This window comes from Panthera leo, chromosome D4 (genome assembly GCF_018350215.1).
Source record: "Panthera leo isolate Ple1 chromosome D4, P.leo_Ple1_pat1.1, whole genome shotgun sequence".
Classification (NCBI taxonomy): Eukaryota; Metazoa; Chordata; class Mammalia; order Carnivora; family Felidae; genus Panthera; species Panthera leo.
The window spans coordinates 4,363,109-4,383,118 of record NC_056691.1 but is presented as its reverse complement, the minus strand read 5'-3'; the positions used below and the strand labels follow the sequence as shown (position 1 = coordinate 4,383,118).

The window sequence follows — 20,010 nt, the reverse complement described above, 5'->3', positions numbered from 1 at the left end:
TGTATTATTCGCTAGAGACATGCCATAATGCATATAATTATATTTTTCTGATGGGCGTTTAGGTAGTTTTTCGTTTTTTACTATGACAAACAGCAGTGCAGAAAGTATACGTATCATTATGGGATCTGAGGGAGCTTTAATAAATAGAACTCCTCCTTCTCTCTAAGGTTTGAAATAAATTGAAAAATAAAATGTAGAAAAAGGGGCAAACTATTCCCTTAATTACTGATGTGAGCTCAGTTGAAGTTCGTGGCCTTAGATCTGTTGATGAGGGGATTGGCCTGTTTGGATCTGCCACGTTGGGTGGGCGTCGCCGTCACAGCCAGGCTGGGTGGGCGCCGGCTGCCTCCTGCACCAGTTGGCCCAGCACCCACATTGCACAACACTGCAAAGCAGGGTGCTTTGCACGTAGGCATATGGAGGAGAACCCGTGTTCTGGGAAAGAAGAAGGAGCTGAGCTAAGGATAAGCCCATTTCGTATTTTTAACATTCATCCACTTGAATAAATAAAAAATTTGTTGGGGTAGAAGGAATTGGGGGCCAGAGTTACAGGGGCATGGGACCCGCTTCTGCCATGCTGTACATAGGTAGCACCTGGGGGAGGAGGAGAACGTCTGTACCTCCCTCTGCACTGGACACGCTCCGTCGGGAAAGTGGCCTTGTCGGAGGGTTGCCTGTACAGGTGGGTGGCGGGAGCCTGTGCTTCTGCTGGGTAGATCCTCACTGGGGCCCCACTCTCTGCTGAGCTCCTAAGTGGGAAAGAGAGTGTGCCTTCGGGCCATCTTTATTTTCTATCCCCGGCTAGCTAGTATTTTTGTTGTAATTTTCTAGTTCAATTACTACATAATGGTCGGAGAATGGCTGTAATATTTGTGCTGTTTTGAATTTGTCTATTGCGTTTGTGCTTCGCGGACGCTGCCGTGTTGGTGCGTAGATACTTTATTGCTCCTAGATCTTTGTTGTGGCCTCCTCCTTCATCAAGTTTACACAGTGCTGCTTCTTTGCCCATTTAAAATGCTGCCTTTGCTTAGTAAGATTATGAGATGTTTTCTTTGTACTTGACTCGGAGATTTACCATACGTGTCCTTCAAATTAAAAATAAATTCTTTTTTCTCTTTTGCTTTAGATGTTTCTCTAGTGTTCTGCTTATAATTGGGTTTTGCTCTGTGATCCGTTTGGAGTCTTTTCCTTACTAGTTGATCACATCTTCTTTAAATGTATTGATATGTTTGGTGTTTATGTCTGTCATGATTTTTTATGCCTTCTGATTTTGGTGGCTTTACGTTTAAAAATCATACTAAATATGCTATGTAGTTTTTGTTTGTTTTTTGTTCTATTTGTGGGTTTATTCTAATAATGGGAAAGGGTTGTTTTTTGGACCACCTGGTTATTTTTATTATAACTTTACATAGTGTACTCGATCCTTTCCTTTGGAAAGTTCTGTTGACGTCTTGCTATGAGCAGTTCCAGAACTGGTATATTTCCAGTTTAAATTCCTCCCTCCCCATTGCCCTGAACAACATATTCATGGGTGTGTCTCCTCAGGCAAGGGAAAGGAGGAAAAGCAAACTGTTGGGATTATATCAAAACAAAGAGCTTTTGCACAGCAAAGGAAATCATTGACAAAACAAAAAGGCAACCTAGTGAATGGGTGGACATATTTGCAATTGATATGTCTGATATGGAGTTAATATCCAAAATATATGAATAACTTCTGTGACCCAACACCAGAAAAGCAATCTGATTAGAAAATGGGCAGAAGATCTGAATAGACAGTGTTCCGAAGAAGACACCCAGATGGTCAACAGACGCCCAAAAGATGCTCCACACCGCTCAGCCTCAGGGAAATGCCGATCAAAGCACCATGAGATGTCACTGCACACGTGTCAGAACGGCTGGTATGAAAGAGGCAAGAAGTAATGGGTTTTGGTCAGGATGTGGTGAAAAATCCTTGTGCACTGTTGGCGGGATTATAAATTAATGCAGCCAGTATGGAAAACAGCGTGGAGGTTCCTCAAAAAGTTGAAAACAGAACTACCGTATGATCCAGCAGTCCCCCTACTGGGTATTTACCCAGAGAAAACAGAAACATGAATATATCTGCCGCCCTGTTTGTTGCAACATTATTCACACCAGCCAAGATGTGGAAACAACCCAATTGTCCATCAGTAGATGGATGGATAAAGAAGATGTGGTGTGTATATGCCATGTGCCCCCCCCCCCCTCCGCCGCCCCACACACAGACACACACGAATATTACTCAGCCATAGAAAAGAAGGAGGTCTTGCCGTTTGCAACAACATGAATAGACATGTAGGCTGTGATGCTAAGTGAGATAAGTCAGACGGAGAAAGATAAATGCCATACGATTTCACTTATATGTGGAATCTAAAAAATCAAATGAACAAACAAACAAAAACTGGATGCTTAAATACAGTTATTTAAATATATACATATTAAATATGAGAATAGACTGAGGTTGTTGGAGGGTGGGATGAAGGGATCAAGAGGTACAAGCTTTGGGTTGTGAGTGAGTCGTGGATTTGAAGCGTACAGCATAGGGAATGGTAATATCGCGATAATGTCGTGTGGTGACAGATGGTGAGAGCACTTAGCGGGTGAGCACTGAGTGACGGACAGGGTCGTCGAAGTGCTGTGTTGTATACCTGAAGCTAATATAACATGGCGTGCCAGTTGTATTTCGATTAAAACAAAATTCTTCCCTTTTACTTTTCTCATCATGTTTCTTAGTGTTTTCTTTATAATTTTAAATTGACTCGTATCCATGTTACCTGATTTGTCAAATTTGAATTATCTCCATATAAATATAAATACGAATAATTGACCCCTGTTTATAAAAGATCAGGAAACTAGTATACTTTCTTGCATTGGATTTATCATTTTCATATTGTTCACGTCCTAGATTTTTAACAAAGAGGTCTGTTGAGGAATACCTAACGTATAGTAAGTTGCACGTGTTAACACGTACAGTGTGTTGACTCTGACCTGTGGAAACATCACCACAAATCAAGATGGTGAACAGGCCATCACCCCCAGAAGTTTCTTCATGGCCTCCAGTGATCCCTTTCTTCTGCCCCTGCCCCTTCCCTGCCTGTCCCCACATAACTACTGAGCTGTTTTCCATCACTAGAGACTAGTTTCCATTTGCAGACGTTTTCATAAATGGAGCACAGGATGTATTAATTTGCCAGTTGTCTTTCAGCGTATTTTTGGAGTCATCGATGTTTCGCACGGGTCGGTCAGTAGTTGGTTCCTTTTTATTGCCTCGCCGGTGGATGTACCACATACGGCTGCTAGACGTCTGTGTGTAAGCCTTTACCGCCTTTACTGTTACGAGTCTTACCCAAAGAATTTGGTTCTCAGTGCTTCCTCCGTCCACGTAGGGGTCGGTGGGCCATCCTGCGGGATGGTGAGCTGGTGAGGCTCCCTGTGGGTTAGCTGGGCATCCAGAGCTCCGCTTGTGGCTCTCGTTAACGGCGCAACTGCTGGTCGGGTAGTTGTGGGCTGGGACCTGGGCTTCTCCATTTCCATAGGCTTCCAGGGGATGCTAATGCTGTTGGGCCACACTGCTTTGCAAAGCAAGGACACAGGGCCTGAGACTTTGCGAAGCAAGGCAGGAATGGCGTATTTTTTCCTACCAGGTGAATGTGGACTACTTCTAGAGAGGTTTTCATCAGAAATTGAAACAACTACATTTGTCAGGCAACATTTCACGTGCCGAGAAGTCTTTCTTTTCTTTTCCATCGCAGTGAACACCCGGAGTAGCGGTGGACAGTGGAGGTTCCCGTCCGGTTATGTTGAGTACAATCTTCCAGACGGGGCTGGCGGGGAGTGTGGGGGCCTTGACCTTGCTGCTCTCTCTTCTCTGTGTTGCCCCGGGGCGGCTTTACTTGATTGGGAATTTGGGGAGGAAGGGGTGATCTGGTGCTGACTTTCTCTGATAACCTGCAGTCAGGCTCTCGGGACGGTCCGGGTCGGAGGTTTGCAGGGAAGTCTCAGGTCAGAGTCCTGCTCCAGCCAGCTGACCGTTGCCTTGCACCCGGTGCCCTTGGTTGCCTTGGTCGGGCTGCGTGGACTGCACGTTGCTCTAGGGCTCCCGGAGTTCACAGGGCTCCGAGCAGGTGTGCTGCTCAGACTTTGCCGGGGTGTCGGCATTTCCCTTCCTTCAGCTTCATGGTCCCCGGGTCCTTGAGGAAGGACGGAAGGTGGCCTCGCAGTGCAGAATCCTTCCCCACGGGCTCGGGGTGCAGGCCGTGAGAACTGGTGAAGGGCAAGTGCCTGGAGTCAGGCCATCTGTGCTCCAGCGGTGGCCGTTCCCCGCAAGTAACGGCAGTTCCTCTGCCCCATGTCCCCGTTGGTGGTGAGGGTCATAACGGTTCTGATGTCATGAGGCTGGCCGGAGGCCTCAGTAATATTTGTCGGGTGATCAAGACAGTGCCTGCATGGAGTAAGCACTTTCTCGCACCTGCTAGATCTGTAGGTAGCTAGATGGGAATTGATGAAGGCAGGTACATAAGAGGTTGGCCTAGAAGCATCCAGGATCTTCCCTTAGATTGTACAGCGAGCGCTCCCTGACGCCCGGGCACGGTGGCTCCCATGTACAGACCTCCCCCCCCCCCGCCCCCCTCCCACCGTGGGGCACACAGCCTCCTGACCCCTACCCCCCGCCGTGGGGCACACAGGCCCAGCACCTGCAGGCTTGGGCAGGAGCGGTTTTGTGTCTGTGGTTCCTTGGAAATGTGATGATGGGAACGGGGGAGGGCACTTTTGGCTGAAGGTGAAAGTTTTAGTTGGAGTTAGTGATAGTAGGAATTTATTATAATTTTCAGTTAACCTTGACTTTATTTTTAATTTTTTTTTGGAATGATTTCAATGAAGTCAGATTTCATGTATATTATGTGGGCATTTCTTTTGAAATATTTGATGTCTCTGTTTTATATAAGAACCGTATTTAAAAATTGTGACTGACGCTAGCATTTTCCCTTGATAATCGGATTATTTTTTTCTGGAAACATCTGGAAATTTCCGTCACCTGTGCTATCTCTCTCAGAGCTGAAAGTAGGCCTTCGCTGCTCCTTCCCCTCATTTGTGGTCTCCCGACTCGAGTGGCCCCCGTCATTGGGCGTCCTCCTGCAGGCCACTGAGGTAGGCCAGAGCCTTCCTGGGCACCTCCTTTATTTTTCTCTTAAAATAGCAGAGCTTTAATTGTTTGCTTTAATTACATTTTTAGGAGCATTTCAGAGGATTGCTATCTTCTTTGTCACACCTGGCCCGTTTCCTGTACTGAACTCAAAATAGTGTCTGAGCCTGTGGGTTGCGCCACGTCGGGTCATGGGGTCTCGCCTTTGCGGTTGGCCAGGGCCTCTGCTCCTGGCCGTCCGGCGTCGTCCAGACACACACTGCCGTCACACGCTGCCATTGCCGTACTGCTCAGTTTTGTGAGGTGGGGAGTTGGGCCTTCTGCAGTGTCTCGGCGAGTCCGCTGAGATTGTGAAGTGCTCCCAAGCAGAGAAAGTACTGGATGTAAAAACAAGCGTATGAGGTAACCGTGAAACTAGTGTGCGCTTGGGGATGACTCATCTTTTCCTGAAGAAAATTTGCTAAGAGAAACGTCTCTCAGGGAAAGATTAGGATTATGTAAAATTGAAGATTTTTTTTTAAATTTAATTAAAAAAAGTTTTTTTAATTGAAGTGTAGTTGACACACTAGAACTTCAGAATTTATAATCTTGTCAAATGGTTGAAATTCAGTTACTCATCGAAAGCTAATTAAGCTGTTCTGCTTGAATAATTCTTTAGTGGGAAAAATTTTATAGACTGCTTTATATAATGCTAGTTTATGTTGATCAGCCTTTGAAAGTAGCAGGTAATTTACCTGTTTAATGATTTGAGTGTGCTAATACTCTATTTTCCTTGTTCTTGTTTTGCATAAGGACCTGACGTTTCCTGTCATTTTATCTTATATATTTCACATAAGATGTGATGTTCAAAACTTATAGCCCCTTGAGAAAATTTCTGAGGTTTTTAACTATCAAATTCGAAAATAATTTGCATTGCATCCAAAGAGTATAAGCATGTAGGGAAAGTGTTTATTATCTACCTTCAGAATTAAGAATACATGCGCACGAGACTCATTTCAGCGCCCCCCCCCCCCCCCCCCCCCCCCCCCCCCCCCATCCACAATCAGCACATTTATTTATTCCTCCTTAGTTCTTACCTGTTACTCCAGGTCAGGAGGAACCAGAAACCTGCCTGTTGCTCCGCCCTCTCCCCCATCATTTTATTTTCTCAACATAATGTTTATGGCACCTCTTACAACGCGAGGGAGGGTATATTGACTAATCCGTTTCGTTTGTGTCTTTACCTGCATTACCTCTTTTTTTCTTCTTAATGACATTTTATCCTTCCAAAAAAACGATAGCTTTTTAACTTTCTTTGGCTACGTGTGGTTTTTAAGGATGATCTTTCTTTGAGAATATTCACTAATAAAAATGTAGAGCAAAGCCTTGCCAAGTCTTTCCGAGGCAGCCGTCCCTGATGCGGTGTTGAGGACGTTACAGATGGCCAGGAGTCATAATCTTGCTGTATGCTTCCTGTTGTGCTTCAGGGCCTGTGAAGTTGTGGAATATTACTTTTGGAATTTGTGGGCAATTTATTCCTTCGACCCCTCTACTCAGTCTACATTTTCAGCGCACGGTTTGATGAGAAGAAAAATTCCTCTTTGCGTATGAATCTGTTCCTAATTTGGGAGGGTGTCTAAAGACTATGAGACAACCTCCGTTAGCTAAGAGTTGGAATTCTCAGGAACTGGAGCTCAGTAGTATGTATATTTCAGACCTGGGTTTGATTCCTTTAAACTCACCTTTGTGGTTTCTGTCTCTGACGAGTCGGCTTCCCGCAGGTGGCCGGCGAGTGCCTGTGGCATTTTCTTGTGGCCAGGAGGGGACACGGCCACTTCTTCTCTCTCCTGGTCAGGAACCTTTGCAGCTTTTCTTTTCCGTGTAGCTCCCTCGGGCTACATGTCTTCGTGTTATGTCTTTAAAGTACTAAGTGAAAGAAGGGGATGAAAAAAAGCCAAGTAGGGAGACTACGGGGCGGCATGCGCTAGAGACAGAAGAGGCGGTCCCAGAGTAGAAAGAAGAATGTCATCGACCGGCATCGGTGCGACGTGAACGTCCGTTCCAGAACGGGCGGTAGGGTGGTAAGTGCTCTGATGGACAAGCGGGTACCGAGCCCCCTGGAGTGCAAAGGAAGGGGCTGTGAGCAGTGCCTGGCACGGCCCGTCGTTGTGGGCTGGGCGTTCAGGGCACAGGCCAGCTTGTCCGCAGGTATGGCTGGGACAGCTTCTGCAGGTGCTGTAAGTAGGATGGGGCCAGAACGTGGACTATGTGCCTGAGGCTGGAGAAGAGGTCGGGCTGGTGGACAGAACCTCGTTTATCAGGTGTCTTCTGTACCATGCTAATTGTTTCCTCCGTCTTTATCCCGAGTGTAGAACAAATCATTGTACAGTTCTGAAGCGGGTAGCATGACGGCGTTTGCCGTTTAGAACGATTGTACTGCAAGAAATAGGGAAGACGCACAGGAAGGGGCCAGCCAGTCGCAGGTCCAGATGTACGCCGGTGAGAAATGAGGGGACCCAGAACTCCGGCTGCAGGAAAGGGGGGGACTTGCAGATTTGTGAGCTGTGGAAAGGAAGCCTTCCGTGATGACTTCTGGGTGTCTGTCTGGGGGAGGTTGGTGGATGGAAGTAGTGCCAGGTGTGAAAGAGAATCTGGAAGAAGGATTGACAAGCTGGCTTGAACATGATAAAGCATTCAAGTGGAGATGTCCCAACAGGCAGGTGCTTACAGAGATGCAGTTGAGGCTGAAGTTTGGGTTCGAGAGGGACATCTGGCCATCACTGGTATTGTAGGTGGTGAAGGTTACGGGTGGGAAGGAGACCTCCTGGGGAGCTTCTGTTGAGAGGGAAAGAAGGCTGAGGAATAACCAGAAGGTGAGGGAAAGACAGGAAAGTTGACAGGGACTCGCCAGGCAGTCGAAGAGAGGAACTCACGGAGGAGCGCCCGGCACGAATGCCTGATCATCGGAGGCAGCAGGTTTAATAGGGACCAGATAGCGCCCACTGGTTGCAGGACAGCCACACAGTGTCACTGGCAGGCAAAGCAAGAGCGGGTTTGGAGAGACTGGCAGAGGGGACTGAGGCTCTGCGGTGGGGGCGAGGGACGGTGGGGGCATCATTTACTGTCCTTCCTCGGGAAGCTGGTCCTAGAAGGACGTGAGCCGAGGCCGGAAGGAGGCCCAGGGAAAGGTTCTGATGGCAGAGACAGGAGACTGGGGAGGCGGGAGACTAGAGGAATCGAGAAATACCCGAGGCCCGTAGGAAGAAAGGATTGAGGGCCGCGTAGCAAAAACTCCATTTGGCTTGTCGTGACTTGAGGTGACCTTGGAGCCACTCAGATTAGCTTTCTGTTATATTCTTGATCGATGTTTATTTGTTTGTGGTTTTTTTTGTCAGATAAAATTAACTGGATCCTGGTTTTCCATTAAATTCATTTCCTGACTGTAGACCCTGACGTGGCTGTTTCTTTCGTCACCGAGTGTGCCGTGAAGTGCACTCTGGGGAGCACGTGTGAGTCTGGCCTGGCCTCTCGCACCCTCACTTCCCCCCGAATGCGTAGACAGGTACAGACAGGTGGAGCGCACCTGTTCCACAGCCCCGTCCGTCCCTGCGCTCCCGGGAACATCCTGGCCTTCCGTGGCAGCCTGGGAATGGGCCCCGTCCCGGCCTGGTCACCCTTTGTTCTTAAAATAAAGCCGATAAATTCCCCCACGTGTGAATAACACTCCGTGGGCTTCAACAAGTTTGTGTATTTTAAAAGGAGTCAAAGAATCAACCTCTCTGACTGGAATTTCCTATTTCAGAATACCTGCGGAAGAGAGATCTTGAGGGATGGTACTCTCTGTGTGTCTATTTACTTCCTTGCTTCCTTCCTTATGTTTTATTTATTTTTAAAAACCGAGCTAGAATTGCTATATAATATCATGTAAGTTTAAGGTATGTACGTGTCGCTGTGTTTGCGTGTTACGGTATGACTGTCCCTGTAGCAGCAGCTGGGACACGTGATTATTATTTCTTATTCGTCGTCAGAGCAGTAAGAGACGTACCACGTTCTGTTCATACCATAAGAAGTTTGGCCGGCCTCGCTTCACATTCCCATCGTCAAAATTAATAAGGAGTCTGCTTCGCAGAATAATTAACCAGTCAGTTTTTGAACCAGTTATGAAAGAGTTCTGTACAGAAGCCTCCTGAAAGCAATACTCGGGGCCAGAGAGAGTCTAGTTTTGAGCTCTGTGGCTGGCTGACGGCTCCCCAGCCGTGCTTCTGGGCAGGGTCTCGGAACTGAGAGCCTCTTCGTGTGAGTGTGCCCGTTGGTGGAGCTGGTCCTTTCCTAGCTGCCCGGTTGTGCTCGCTCCTCGGCGGGAGAGGTGCCCGGTGCCCCGGCCGCACCCGCACAGCCGCTGCCTGCTGTGAAAGGCTTCTGAGTTTGGTTTTCTTTATGGTGTAATTATTTTTAACATTTTATTTAAATCCAAGCTCGTTGACATCTAGTGTAATAATGATTTCAGAAATATAACTTAGTGATTCATCGCTTACGGACAAAACCCAGTGCTCGTCACAAGTGATGCCCATCCCCCCACCCTCCCTCCAGCAGCCCTCAGTTTGTTCTCTGTGTTTAAGAGTCTCTTACGGTTTGCCTCCTTCTTTCTTTTTATTTTTCCTTCCCTTTCCTTATGTTCAGCTGTTTTGTTTCTTAAATTCCACACATGAGTGAAATCATATATTTATCTTTCTCTGACTTCCTTCACTTGGCATAATACACTCTAGTTCCATCCATGTTATTGCAGATGGCAAGATTTCATTCTTTTTGATCGCCGAGTAATATTCTGTTGTGTATGTATGTATGTGTGTGTAATATACATCGTGTATGTGTGTGTGTGTACGTATACATACATATACACACCACATCTTATTTAATATCCATTCATCAGTTGATGAACATTTGGGCTCTTTCCATGCTTTGGAAATAGTGCTGCTATGAACATTGGGGTGTATGTGGCCCTTGAATCAACATTTTTGTATCCTTTGGATAAATCCCTAGCAGTGCTATTGCTGGGTCATGGGGTAGTTCTATTTTTAATTTTTTGAGGAACCTCCACACTGTCTTCCAGAGCGGCTGCACCAGTTTGCATTCACATCAACAGTGCGAGAGGGTTCCCCTTTCTCCACATCCTCGCCAACATCTGTTGTTCCTGAGTTGTTAATTTTAGCCATTCTGACAGGTGTGAGGTGGTATCTCATGGTGGTTTTGATTTATATTTCCCTGATGATGAGTGAGTTGAGCATCTTTTCATGTGTCTGGATATCGTGTGTTAACCATCTGGATATCTTCTTTTAAAAAAGTGTCTATTCATGTCTTTTGTCCAGTTCTTCACTGGATTATTTCCTTTTGGGTGTGGAGTTTGATAAGTTCTTCATAGATTTTGGAAACTAACCCTTTATCTGATAATGTCATTTGCAGATATCTTTTCCCATTCGTCAGTTGCCTTTTAGTTTTGTTGATTGTTTCCTTCACCATGCAGAAGGTTTGTATCTTGATGAGGGCCCAATGATTCATTTTTGCTTTGGTTTCCCTTACCTCTGGAGACATGTCTAGCAAGAAGTTGCTGCGGCCAAGGGCAAAGAGGTTTTTGCCTGCTTTCTCCTTGAGGATTTTGATGGTTTCCTGTCTTACGTTTAGGTCTTCCATCCATTTTCAGTTTATTTTTGTGTATGGTATAAGACATTGGTCTAGGTTCATTCTTCTGCATGTTACTGTCCAGTTTCCCAACACCATTTGCTGAAGAGACCATCTTTTTTTCTATTGGACATTCTTTCCTGCTTTGTCAAAGATTAGTTGGCCATGCATTTGTGGGTCCATTTCTGGGTTCTCTATTTTGTTCCATTGATCTGAGTGTCTGTTTTTGTGCCAGTACCATGCTGTCTTGATGATTACGGCTTTGTAATACAGCTTGAAGTCTGGGATTGTGATGCCACTAGCTTTGGTTTTCTGTTTTAACATTACTTTGGCTATTCAGAGTCTTTTCTGGTTCCATACTAGTTTTAGAATTGTTTGTTCTAGCTCTCTGAAGACTGCTGGTGTCATTTTGATAGGGATTGCATTGAATATGTAGATTGCTTCGGGAAGTGTCGACATTTTAATGATATTTGTTCTTCCAGTCTGTGAGCATGGAATGTTTTTCCATTTCTTTGTGTCTTCTTCAGTTTCTTTCATAAGCTTTCTATAGTTTTCAGAGTACAGATCTTTTACATCTTTGGTTAGGTTTATTCCTAGGTATTTTATGGTTTTCGGTGCAGTTGTAAATTGGATCAATTCCTTGATTTCTCTTTTTTTGCTTCTTCATTATTGGTGTATAGAAATGCCACAGATTTATGTACTTCGATTTTATATCCCGTGACTTTATTGAATCCATCTATCAGTTCTGACAGTTTTTTGGTGGAGTCTTTTGGGTTTTCCACATAGAGTATCATGTTGTCTGCGAAGAGTGAGAGTTTGACTTCCTCCTGGCCGATTTGAATGGAGAGGCATGTTACCGCTGAATGAGACTGTCATTCCGAGTACCAGGGTAGTTCTTGAAGGATTCGAAATTTCGCAGTCACACCTAAGTCATTTCGAATAGGAGTGTGTATGAACCAAGCGTCTCATAAAAGACTCCAGGCTCTAAGATTACAGCCAGAACTGTGAGTGTGTTAATTTGACAAGTATTTAGGAAAGAATTTCTGTAATATGGGAGGAGTTAAGATATTAGTGCATGTCTATATGGTGGAACTCTCTACAGTCAGTGCATGGTTTTGAAGAATCATGATGAAGGAAATGACTCTTTTGTTGAAGGCAAAAGGGATGCAAAGTTCTCTGGACAGTATCCCAGTTAAGAACAGGTAACATAGATTGCATCGTACGGTGACTGTCTTCCTGAAGAAACATAACCTCTTTCCTTCTGTTTCAGCTAATCTTCCAGTGCCGACGATTGCAGCGATAGATGGACTTGCTCTGGGGGGGGGCCTTGAGCTGGCCCTAGCATGTGACATACGTGTAGCAGGTGAGAATTAATCCCGGCGGTTATCTTCAGATAATTCCAAGTGATGTGTTCTGTTCTTTTCCTCTCGTTGAGTAGAGCATTTAGAAAAAGTCACCCATTGGGCTTAAGGGAGTGTTGAAGATCCCCACTTAAGGAGACAGTCTGGTCCAGTCTCTTGTTAGTCTCGGCCAGGGAGGGGACAGCCGGAATTGGGCAGGCAGACCTGAATTTGAACCGCAGGGCCTGCCCTGCTCAGAGCCGTCGGCTCCTCTACAGTGGGGGACCGGCAGGGGCCGTGGTGGAGATCGGGTGAGCTGACGTGTGGCACGTGCCCGGCCCCAGCACTTACCTCTGGTTCGCTGCGTCATGACAGCTTCACCGCCCTGAGGTCCACTTCTCGCTCGGTCTCCTGAAGGATGGATGAGGTGATCATGAAAATGACGGGGAAAACAATTAATGCTGACCGTGTGCTGAATGTTGACCCTCATACTAGTCTCGGCACTTGACCTGCATTAAGTCGCTCAATCGGCCAAGTGGCGCTGTGCGAAGGGTGCTTCGGTCCCTGCGGAGGCTCGGGCCCAGAGAGGAGACGCAGCGCGCCCAGGGTCAGTGACTGAGCTGGGACGCCAACCCAGGCGCTCCCGTGCCGGGGCCGTCACGCCTGGTGTCCTGCCAGAGCCCTGGAGACTGCTGCCGCCAGACCGTCACTTCGGGGTGACGGACAGGGGCCCCAGGCCCAAGGACCGGGCGAAGCAGGCAGCAGATATATGTCACCGACCTCTCCTGGCTCCTGCTGTCACTTCTGAAGCAGCTGCCTGTTAAAAGTAGGGTCAATATGATGATGTTTTTAGTAAGTTTTGACTGTTCCTTGGGGTTGGTAGCTGCTGGTCCACGAGGACTTTCCCCTTCAGATCCCTAATTGTCTCAAATCCTGAGTTTTAAATGGAGAAGCTAAAGTCCGTGAAACCCTTTTCTGAAAGGGTGCAGATTCTGGGAATTAGGATAAGGGAAGTGGTCCAAGTATGTTTGGATATGCAAATAAATAATTAAGATGTGTTAAAGTAGTCGTGCAAGCAAAATGCGGAAAGAGGAACCCTGCCCGGCTGTCAGAACAGTAAAACCATTTGTCAGAAGTGACTGGAGATCTGGTCCTGAAAAGGTGCCGTATCTGGTGTGATGTATTAAGCTGTTTGGCTTCGAGGACTCTTCAGGCAGCCGAAGAATGTTCCTGCTTGTCAGAAGCCTCTCTCCTCGTCCTCAATCGTTAGCGGGGTCTGAGCCTTCAAACGTGACTTGGCAGCATCCGGTCAAATTATGTAGTCACAGCCCTGGCCTTTCTGCATCAAAAATTAATTCGCTGCCGAGCAATTTTTAACAGAAAAGGTTATGTGAACCTCTTAATATATTTATCATTTAGAGTGTTTACCTATTTCCGTAACCAAATGCCTTCTGAAGTGACTTTTTAAAAGATTTGTGACACGAGTTTAATTAGTAAACAGAGTATGTGTAGCTTATTTTACTAACTTCTTCAAGTCATAATGTTTGAATATATGATCCGGATGTTACTTAATTTTCTTCCTTCCTTTTCAGCTTCCTCTGCGAAAATGGGCTTGGTTGAAACAAAGTTGGCAATTATTCCCGGTGGAGGTATGAATTGTTCACACCCATCTTGATTTCTTCTCAACAACAGGGCATAAGGCAAAAATACGTTAATTGAAGAGGCAACATTTTGGATAAAGGGACTCATGCTGTACCGTTTGCTTTTGTAGCGAAGTCCCCGTTCACCACGTGCTCTTTTAGCTTAGGTAGGCAGGAAGATGGCGGGCGTGTTGGCCGTTGCTGTCTGCTTGCGGGGTCTCCTGTGCTTTTCTGTACAGTTTCTTAATTTTTCAATTATTGCATCAGTCACATTAGTCTTGGAGATTGCACTGATAATTTGAAACTTCGTGTGGGTGTATGAACGTACGTGCCCTCAGAGAGGTGCCCCCACAGACCCCATGGGAGGGGCGGCGGGGATACCCGGGCTTCGTGCCGGCTTTTCTGAGTTGCCCTGCAGCAGGGCAAAGGTTGGGGTGAGTGGATGGCCTGAATTTGGAGCTGAGGTGTTTCTTCTTTTTTTGTAAAGTTTATTTATTTTGAGAGGTAGAGAGCGAGTGAGTGGGGGAGAGAGAGGGAGAGAGAATCCCAAGCAGCCTCCATGCTTAGCACAGAGCCCGACGCGGGGCTGCATCTCACGAACCGTGAGATCGTGACCTGAGCCGAACGCTTAAGAGTCGGACGCTTAACTGCCGGAGCCACCCAGCCTCCCCAAGGTGTTTCTCCTGTCACTGCAGAAAAAGATAGGTGAACTGCTTCTTTCGGAAGACTCACTGAAGAAAGTAATTTTTCTGACAATGATAATGAAATCTCGCATCACCCGGTAAATCGGAAATTTTGGTTCTTTTGTCTGATGAGAGAACTTGGAGCTGTTCCTGTCTCGTGAAGTCGCTCTCCGAGAATGTAGACCTCATTTGAGATGTGCGTGTTGGTGATTTAGCAGCATGTGAATGAGATAACAGTAACGGTGTAAAAATTAAAAGCATCGTTTGAGTAGTCATGTTTGTACCTGAATAGATGAAAACTGTGTGTTTAACCTGATGCGTATAAGAGTATACTGATTAGGTGTATAAGTAGGAATTAAAACACAATTCAGTGAAAGTGGTGACCAGTAGGTCAATGTGTCAGACTCACTAGAAGGTTTCCACCTCGGTAACCCGTGAAAATGCTGTTCTTGCAGCATTTAAATACCTACCTGTTCCACCAGGCCAGTCTTTTCCACAGTGACTAATGAAAACACTCACAAAAGGATTTATATGGAAATGGATCCAATTGAAAAGAATTATCAGATAACTAATACTGGAAAAAAATCTAAATCTAAAAAGATTTAGAGAAAGGATGATATGATATGTTTCTAAAGTTCTTTTAAGAAGCATGCATTTATTGCTAACTAGGCTGCAACCAGCCCTAGAAAGATAGTAACTATAGGGGAGTGGCGACCCCCCAGAGACAGGTCAGCGTGGGACCTGTGAATGTGACCTTATTTGGAAAGGGGGTCTTTGCGGACAGGGATCTTGAGATGACCTCGGTCTGGATTATCTGAATGAACCTAAAAACTAACAAGTGTCCTTACAAGAAGAGAAGAGAGAGGAGAAGCGGGAGGGCCGCCTGGAGACAGAGGTGGGAGGGAGGCGCCTGCGAGGGCAGAAAGCCCAGGGCCGCTGGCTGCCACAGGACGCCGGGATGTCCTTCCTCCAAGCCGTCCGGAGGAGGCCAGCGCCTGGATGTAGACTCCTGTCCCCTAGAGCTGTGAGGGAAGACCGTTTCTGTGGTTAGAAGCCAGCGAGTTTGTGATCGTTTGTTACAGCAGCACCTATAGACCAACACGGTGGTGTCTGATGTTTCGGTTAGAGGGTGGGAGGAAGGTGAACTCGGTAACGTACTTTCTATCTGTCGTGTCTTGGAGAGGAAATATTTTGTGTTCGGACCCCAAGAAGGTCGAACGGTTGCACCAGAGCACCCTTGGGACGGGTTAGACCCAGGAAGCCTGATCACCGTGGCATTGGTGCCTTCCGTCGGCACTCACACACGTCTGTGTCTTTTGAGGGTTAGAAAGGAGCATTTTCTTCCCGGCACACTCAAGTTCCTTAGGGTCCTCCTCAGTCGGGGCCCGTGAATTAGGACCCACTTATTGCTAATTTGATTTGATTTGGACTGTGTATCCTCATGGTTACAAGTATTTCTAAAGTTTTTATTAAATGAATTTGTGTGGCATAAAAGTCAGAATGCTTGAAGACTTTCTTGTCTGTGTATAAAGGATAGCTTTCTGTCTCTTTCTTTTCTCCTGAGTCTGAGGGAATGTATTTCAGTTGCTTAATATAATGAAGCTTTCCGGTTGGTAGCTCGGCATGTAAGGCCGTGCAACGTCGCACGGCCCGTGTAGCATAGAACTCCACGGCGGCCACGTTCACATTCACGTGAAACAGATGCAGGCACTGGTTCACTTGTGCGTTCGCGTTACGGTCACTAAAGCTCCCTACATCATGCCTATTTTTGATCTGTGTTTTGTTTTATTTTATTTTATTTTATTTTATTTTATTTTATTTTATTTTATTTTATTTTATATTTTATTTTATTTTATTTTTTAACTTTTTATTTATTTTTTGAGAGAGAGAGACAGAGAGAGCATGAGGGGGGAAGAGCAGAGAGAGAGGGAGGCACAGAATCGGAAGCAGGCTCCGGGCTCTGAGCTGTCAGCACAGAGCCCGACTCGGGGCTCAAACTCACAAACCGTGAGATCATGACCTGAGCCAAAGTCGGATGCTTAACTGACTGAGCCACCCAGGGGCCCCTGGCTTTGCTTTTTCAATTCAGGATCCAGTTAAATGTCAAACCTGTTGCATTTGGTTGGATATATTGGCGGGGAGGGGCGGGGGTGGTTTTGTTTTTTAAATCTAGACAAGTCTTCCATTTCTTTGTTTTTTATAACAATTTTTTTTTTTTTTTTTTTTTTTTTAAGAATTTAGGCAAATTATGTTACTGACATTTGCACATTCTGGATTTGACTGAGTCATTTCCTCAACTTTAGATCTAGGTTAAAATATTTTGCCAAGAATACTCAACGGGCCATGCTCTGCTTTTCATTTTCATTTTATTTGATGGCACTTGATATTGGGGTATCCCGCTTTGGGTGACAGTAATTTTGATCATTTGGTTCACATGGTGACTAACATTCTTTTCTTAGAAACTTTTCAGGAAAAGAATGCTTAATAATTCCTACTGGCATTGACCATTCCCTACATTAAAAAAGAGAGAAGGAAATTAGAGCACTGAGCTGTCCTGGGAACAGGCGAGGGGTAGAGGACATCACTGGTCGCCTGGCCGCAAGCTGCGTTTCCCAGTAAGGCAGTCTCTTGGCGTGGTTACCAGGAACCGTATTTAAGGTGTGTCCGTGAAGTAATGTGGATTTTTAGATCCTGCGTGCGTGTTGTCCTGAACACGGTAGTCATTTTGGAAAGTTTTGTTTGTGACCTTTGTTGAAATCCTCTCAGCGTTTACATCAGAATGTGAGCTTATTCTTCCGAATATCCTCCGTGGTGAGTCATCTTTATCCTACGAGGGTGAATTTGATTTTCATAAATAGCAAAAGACCTTTCTGGGCCAAATCTGATTAAGAAGGTCATACTATTTCAGGAGGGAGAAAAGCGTAACAACAAAAATAAGACTGTTTTTCTTAAGAGGCTCATGTAATGACACACATAAATGACACATTCACCCGTGTCGTGAAGTGGACCGCTTCCCAGCTGACCTCTGCACAGGCCGGCACTCCCTTCTGCTCTCCGAAGTCAAGTACGTTTATTAACACGCTTCTTATGCCGCAGAGGCTCATTTCTTTTAACTTTAAAATGTAATTCAGTGACCACTTCTAACTAGGGTGTTTTGGAAGTTTCTGTTGACTTTACGCCGTTGACAGACCATTTTGGGTCGCCGTGGAAGAAGCGTACGTATGTCTGTGACTCAGCAGCGCTCCCTTCGAGTTCTCCATCCAGAATCTGGCAGGGGAGCCAAGATGGGCGAGTGTCATAGCTGCCCTGTTAGAAGAGTGTTGGAGTCGAGCAGGAATGAGGCAGTTCACGGCTGGGAGCTGGGAGCCGGAGAAGCGAGCGTGGATTCCGTCAGCTGTGATCGTCAGTTTAGGGGCCTGCGAGGGGGTCCTCAGCCCTTCCCTAGGCCTCTGCCCTCCCGCCGTGTGCTTGGCTCACGGGCTTGTGCTCGGGGCTGTTCTTCCACTCACCACAGCACATACTTGTTGGGCCGCGCGCTGGTCAGGCACTGAGCGCACAAGGAGAGATCGCCGTGCCGGGCGGGTGCTACTCCAGCAGAGGGGCGGCGGGCGGGCAGTCGGTCGTGAACTAGGCGGGAGCGCAGGTGCTGTAGAGGAAGAAACAGGGCTGGGGGCTTGCACTTTGAAATAGGGGGTCAGGAGAGGCCTGACCGAGAAGGTAACGTTGGAGATCAGACTGCCAGGAATTGGGGCAGTCGGTCGTACAGAGAGGAGGAAGAGCGTTTCAGACAAAGACACACGGGATACAGGGCCGGGACGGGAGCACCCACAACCTTCCCCCGTCACTGCAGCCAACAGACGGGAGGAGAGTGACGGGGGATCGTGTCATTGCAGCCAGCAGATGGGGGAGAGTGACAGGGGACCGCGACAGAGACGCAGGGCGGGGGCCCACACAGGGCCGGCCCCGCTTTCACCCTGAGCGAGAAGGGCCCGCAGCAGCTAATCAGCAGAGAGGCACGCGCTTAGGCGTTTAGAGATTTGTCTGGGCACCATGTTGGGAGTCCACATCGCTGGGGCCAGGTGTGAGGCCGGAGCTGTGGTTCGGGTACAGGCTGTGGGGCCGGGACTAGGATACTGCGGTGGTCGGCGTGCTCCGATTTGGAGAATCTCCCGACCGATCGGATGAGGAGTATAAAGAAGGAACCGTAAGGATTCTGGCTGGAGTGACTGTGAAGGAGTCCCCTTCAGCTGAGATGTGGAAAGCTGTAGAAAGAGAAGGTTCAGAAGAGACAGTGAGGAATATCGTTTGGTTAAAAATAATCGTTAAACATCCAAGCGCGGTATTAATGAAGCAGTTGGTTGTGCAAGCGGGGAGTTTAGGAGAGTGGTCTGGGCTGAAAATAAAAGTGTGAATTAGGTTTTTTTCCTGGCATCCACTGGCCTGGTCTAAAAATAAGCCCAGAAATGGACATTGGCACAGCCAGAGAGAACTCCAGGAGAATCCCTCTAGTTCAGGCTTGGGAAACGGGAGACCGATGTCCTGGTAGTAAGCATGGTGGCCGCCAGGACCCCAAATACCAGGAATTGGGAGGGAAGAGAACCTTCCTCAGTCACGAGAGCTGTTGTCTCAAGGGGGTGGGGGCAAGTTCCCGCTGCCTGTCTTTTTTCTGCCTGTCTGCGTTTGGCCTTGGACGTACGTGTAGTTGTTGGAAGTGAAAGGTAAATACAACCCCAGTGTTCTGGACGGCGGTCCCAAAGAGGGGGGTGCAGGGTACCAGAAAGCACCAGGAGATGGTTGAGAGAGGGGACCTCAGGAGGGGATCCCATTAAGTCGTTTGTCAAGTCCCGACTTACCCCTGGACTGTGCATGTGTGTCTCTGATGCTAAACAGCAGACCAGATACCGAGAATTTGAACCAGGAGTTGGGCCACTGCCCAGATCTGAAACTGGCCAAAGTCCTCGCAAACCCGGCAACACTGAAATCACAGTCCACAGGAGTTTGGAATGTGCAGTCTGGAAACATTTAGCATTGACTCAGTGCTGAAACAAAAATGTCCAGGCCAGAATTACTCAGCATGTGAAGAGCCCGAAGTCTCAACTTGCAAGGGAGAAGACATTCAACAGGTGGCCATCTACGATGACGGGTGCTAGAATCCTCGGAGAAGGACGTAAAAGCGGTTACTGCAGAAATGCTCCGGGAAGTAAGGGCGAGCCGTGTCAGTCTCCGGCTGTTCACCTGGTTGATGCAGGAGGGATTCCTGTTCTAGGTTTCTGGGGATGACGGACGCCTGACACCTGGCCCCAGACGGATGTGATCGACGGCAGTTCCTCAGTCACGTCGGCTCCCCGTGCCAGGGTAGGGGGACACTGCACGCACCCCGCGGGGCCGCGAGGAGGGTGTGGTCTGGAGCAGAGTGATCCAGCATGTCTGGGAGGGGCAGGCTGTGCAGGGACAGGACGGTGGGCTGTCCCCTGGGTCCCATGGGAGGACGTGACGGCCTTGTTTTTTTGTTTTGTTGTTTTTATATATAT

At 47.1% G+C, this 20,010-nt stretch overlaps 1 protein-coding gene across 10 annotated transcripts in view; it reads left to right on the top strand.

The window, feature by feature from the left end:
• Nucleotides 1-20,010, top strand: part of AUH (AU RNA binding methylglutaconyl-CoA hydratase) — a 208,369-nt gene that overhangs the window by 54,224 nt on the left and 134,135 nt on the right. For all 10 annotated transcript variants that reach the window (XR_006195964.1, XM_042913421.1, XM_042913420.1 and 7 more), the window contains 2 exons: nt 12,087-12,179; nt 13,749-13,805. Coding sequence is in view for 9 of the 10 variants with exons in the window: in XM_042913421.1 (XP_042769355.1) it covers nt 12,087-12,179; nt 13,749-13,805 (150 nt within the window). In the remaining variant the exon portion in view is untranslated. The remainder of the gene's footprint in view (nt 1-12,086; nt 12,180-13,748; nt 13,806-20,010) is intronic.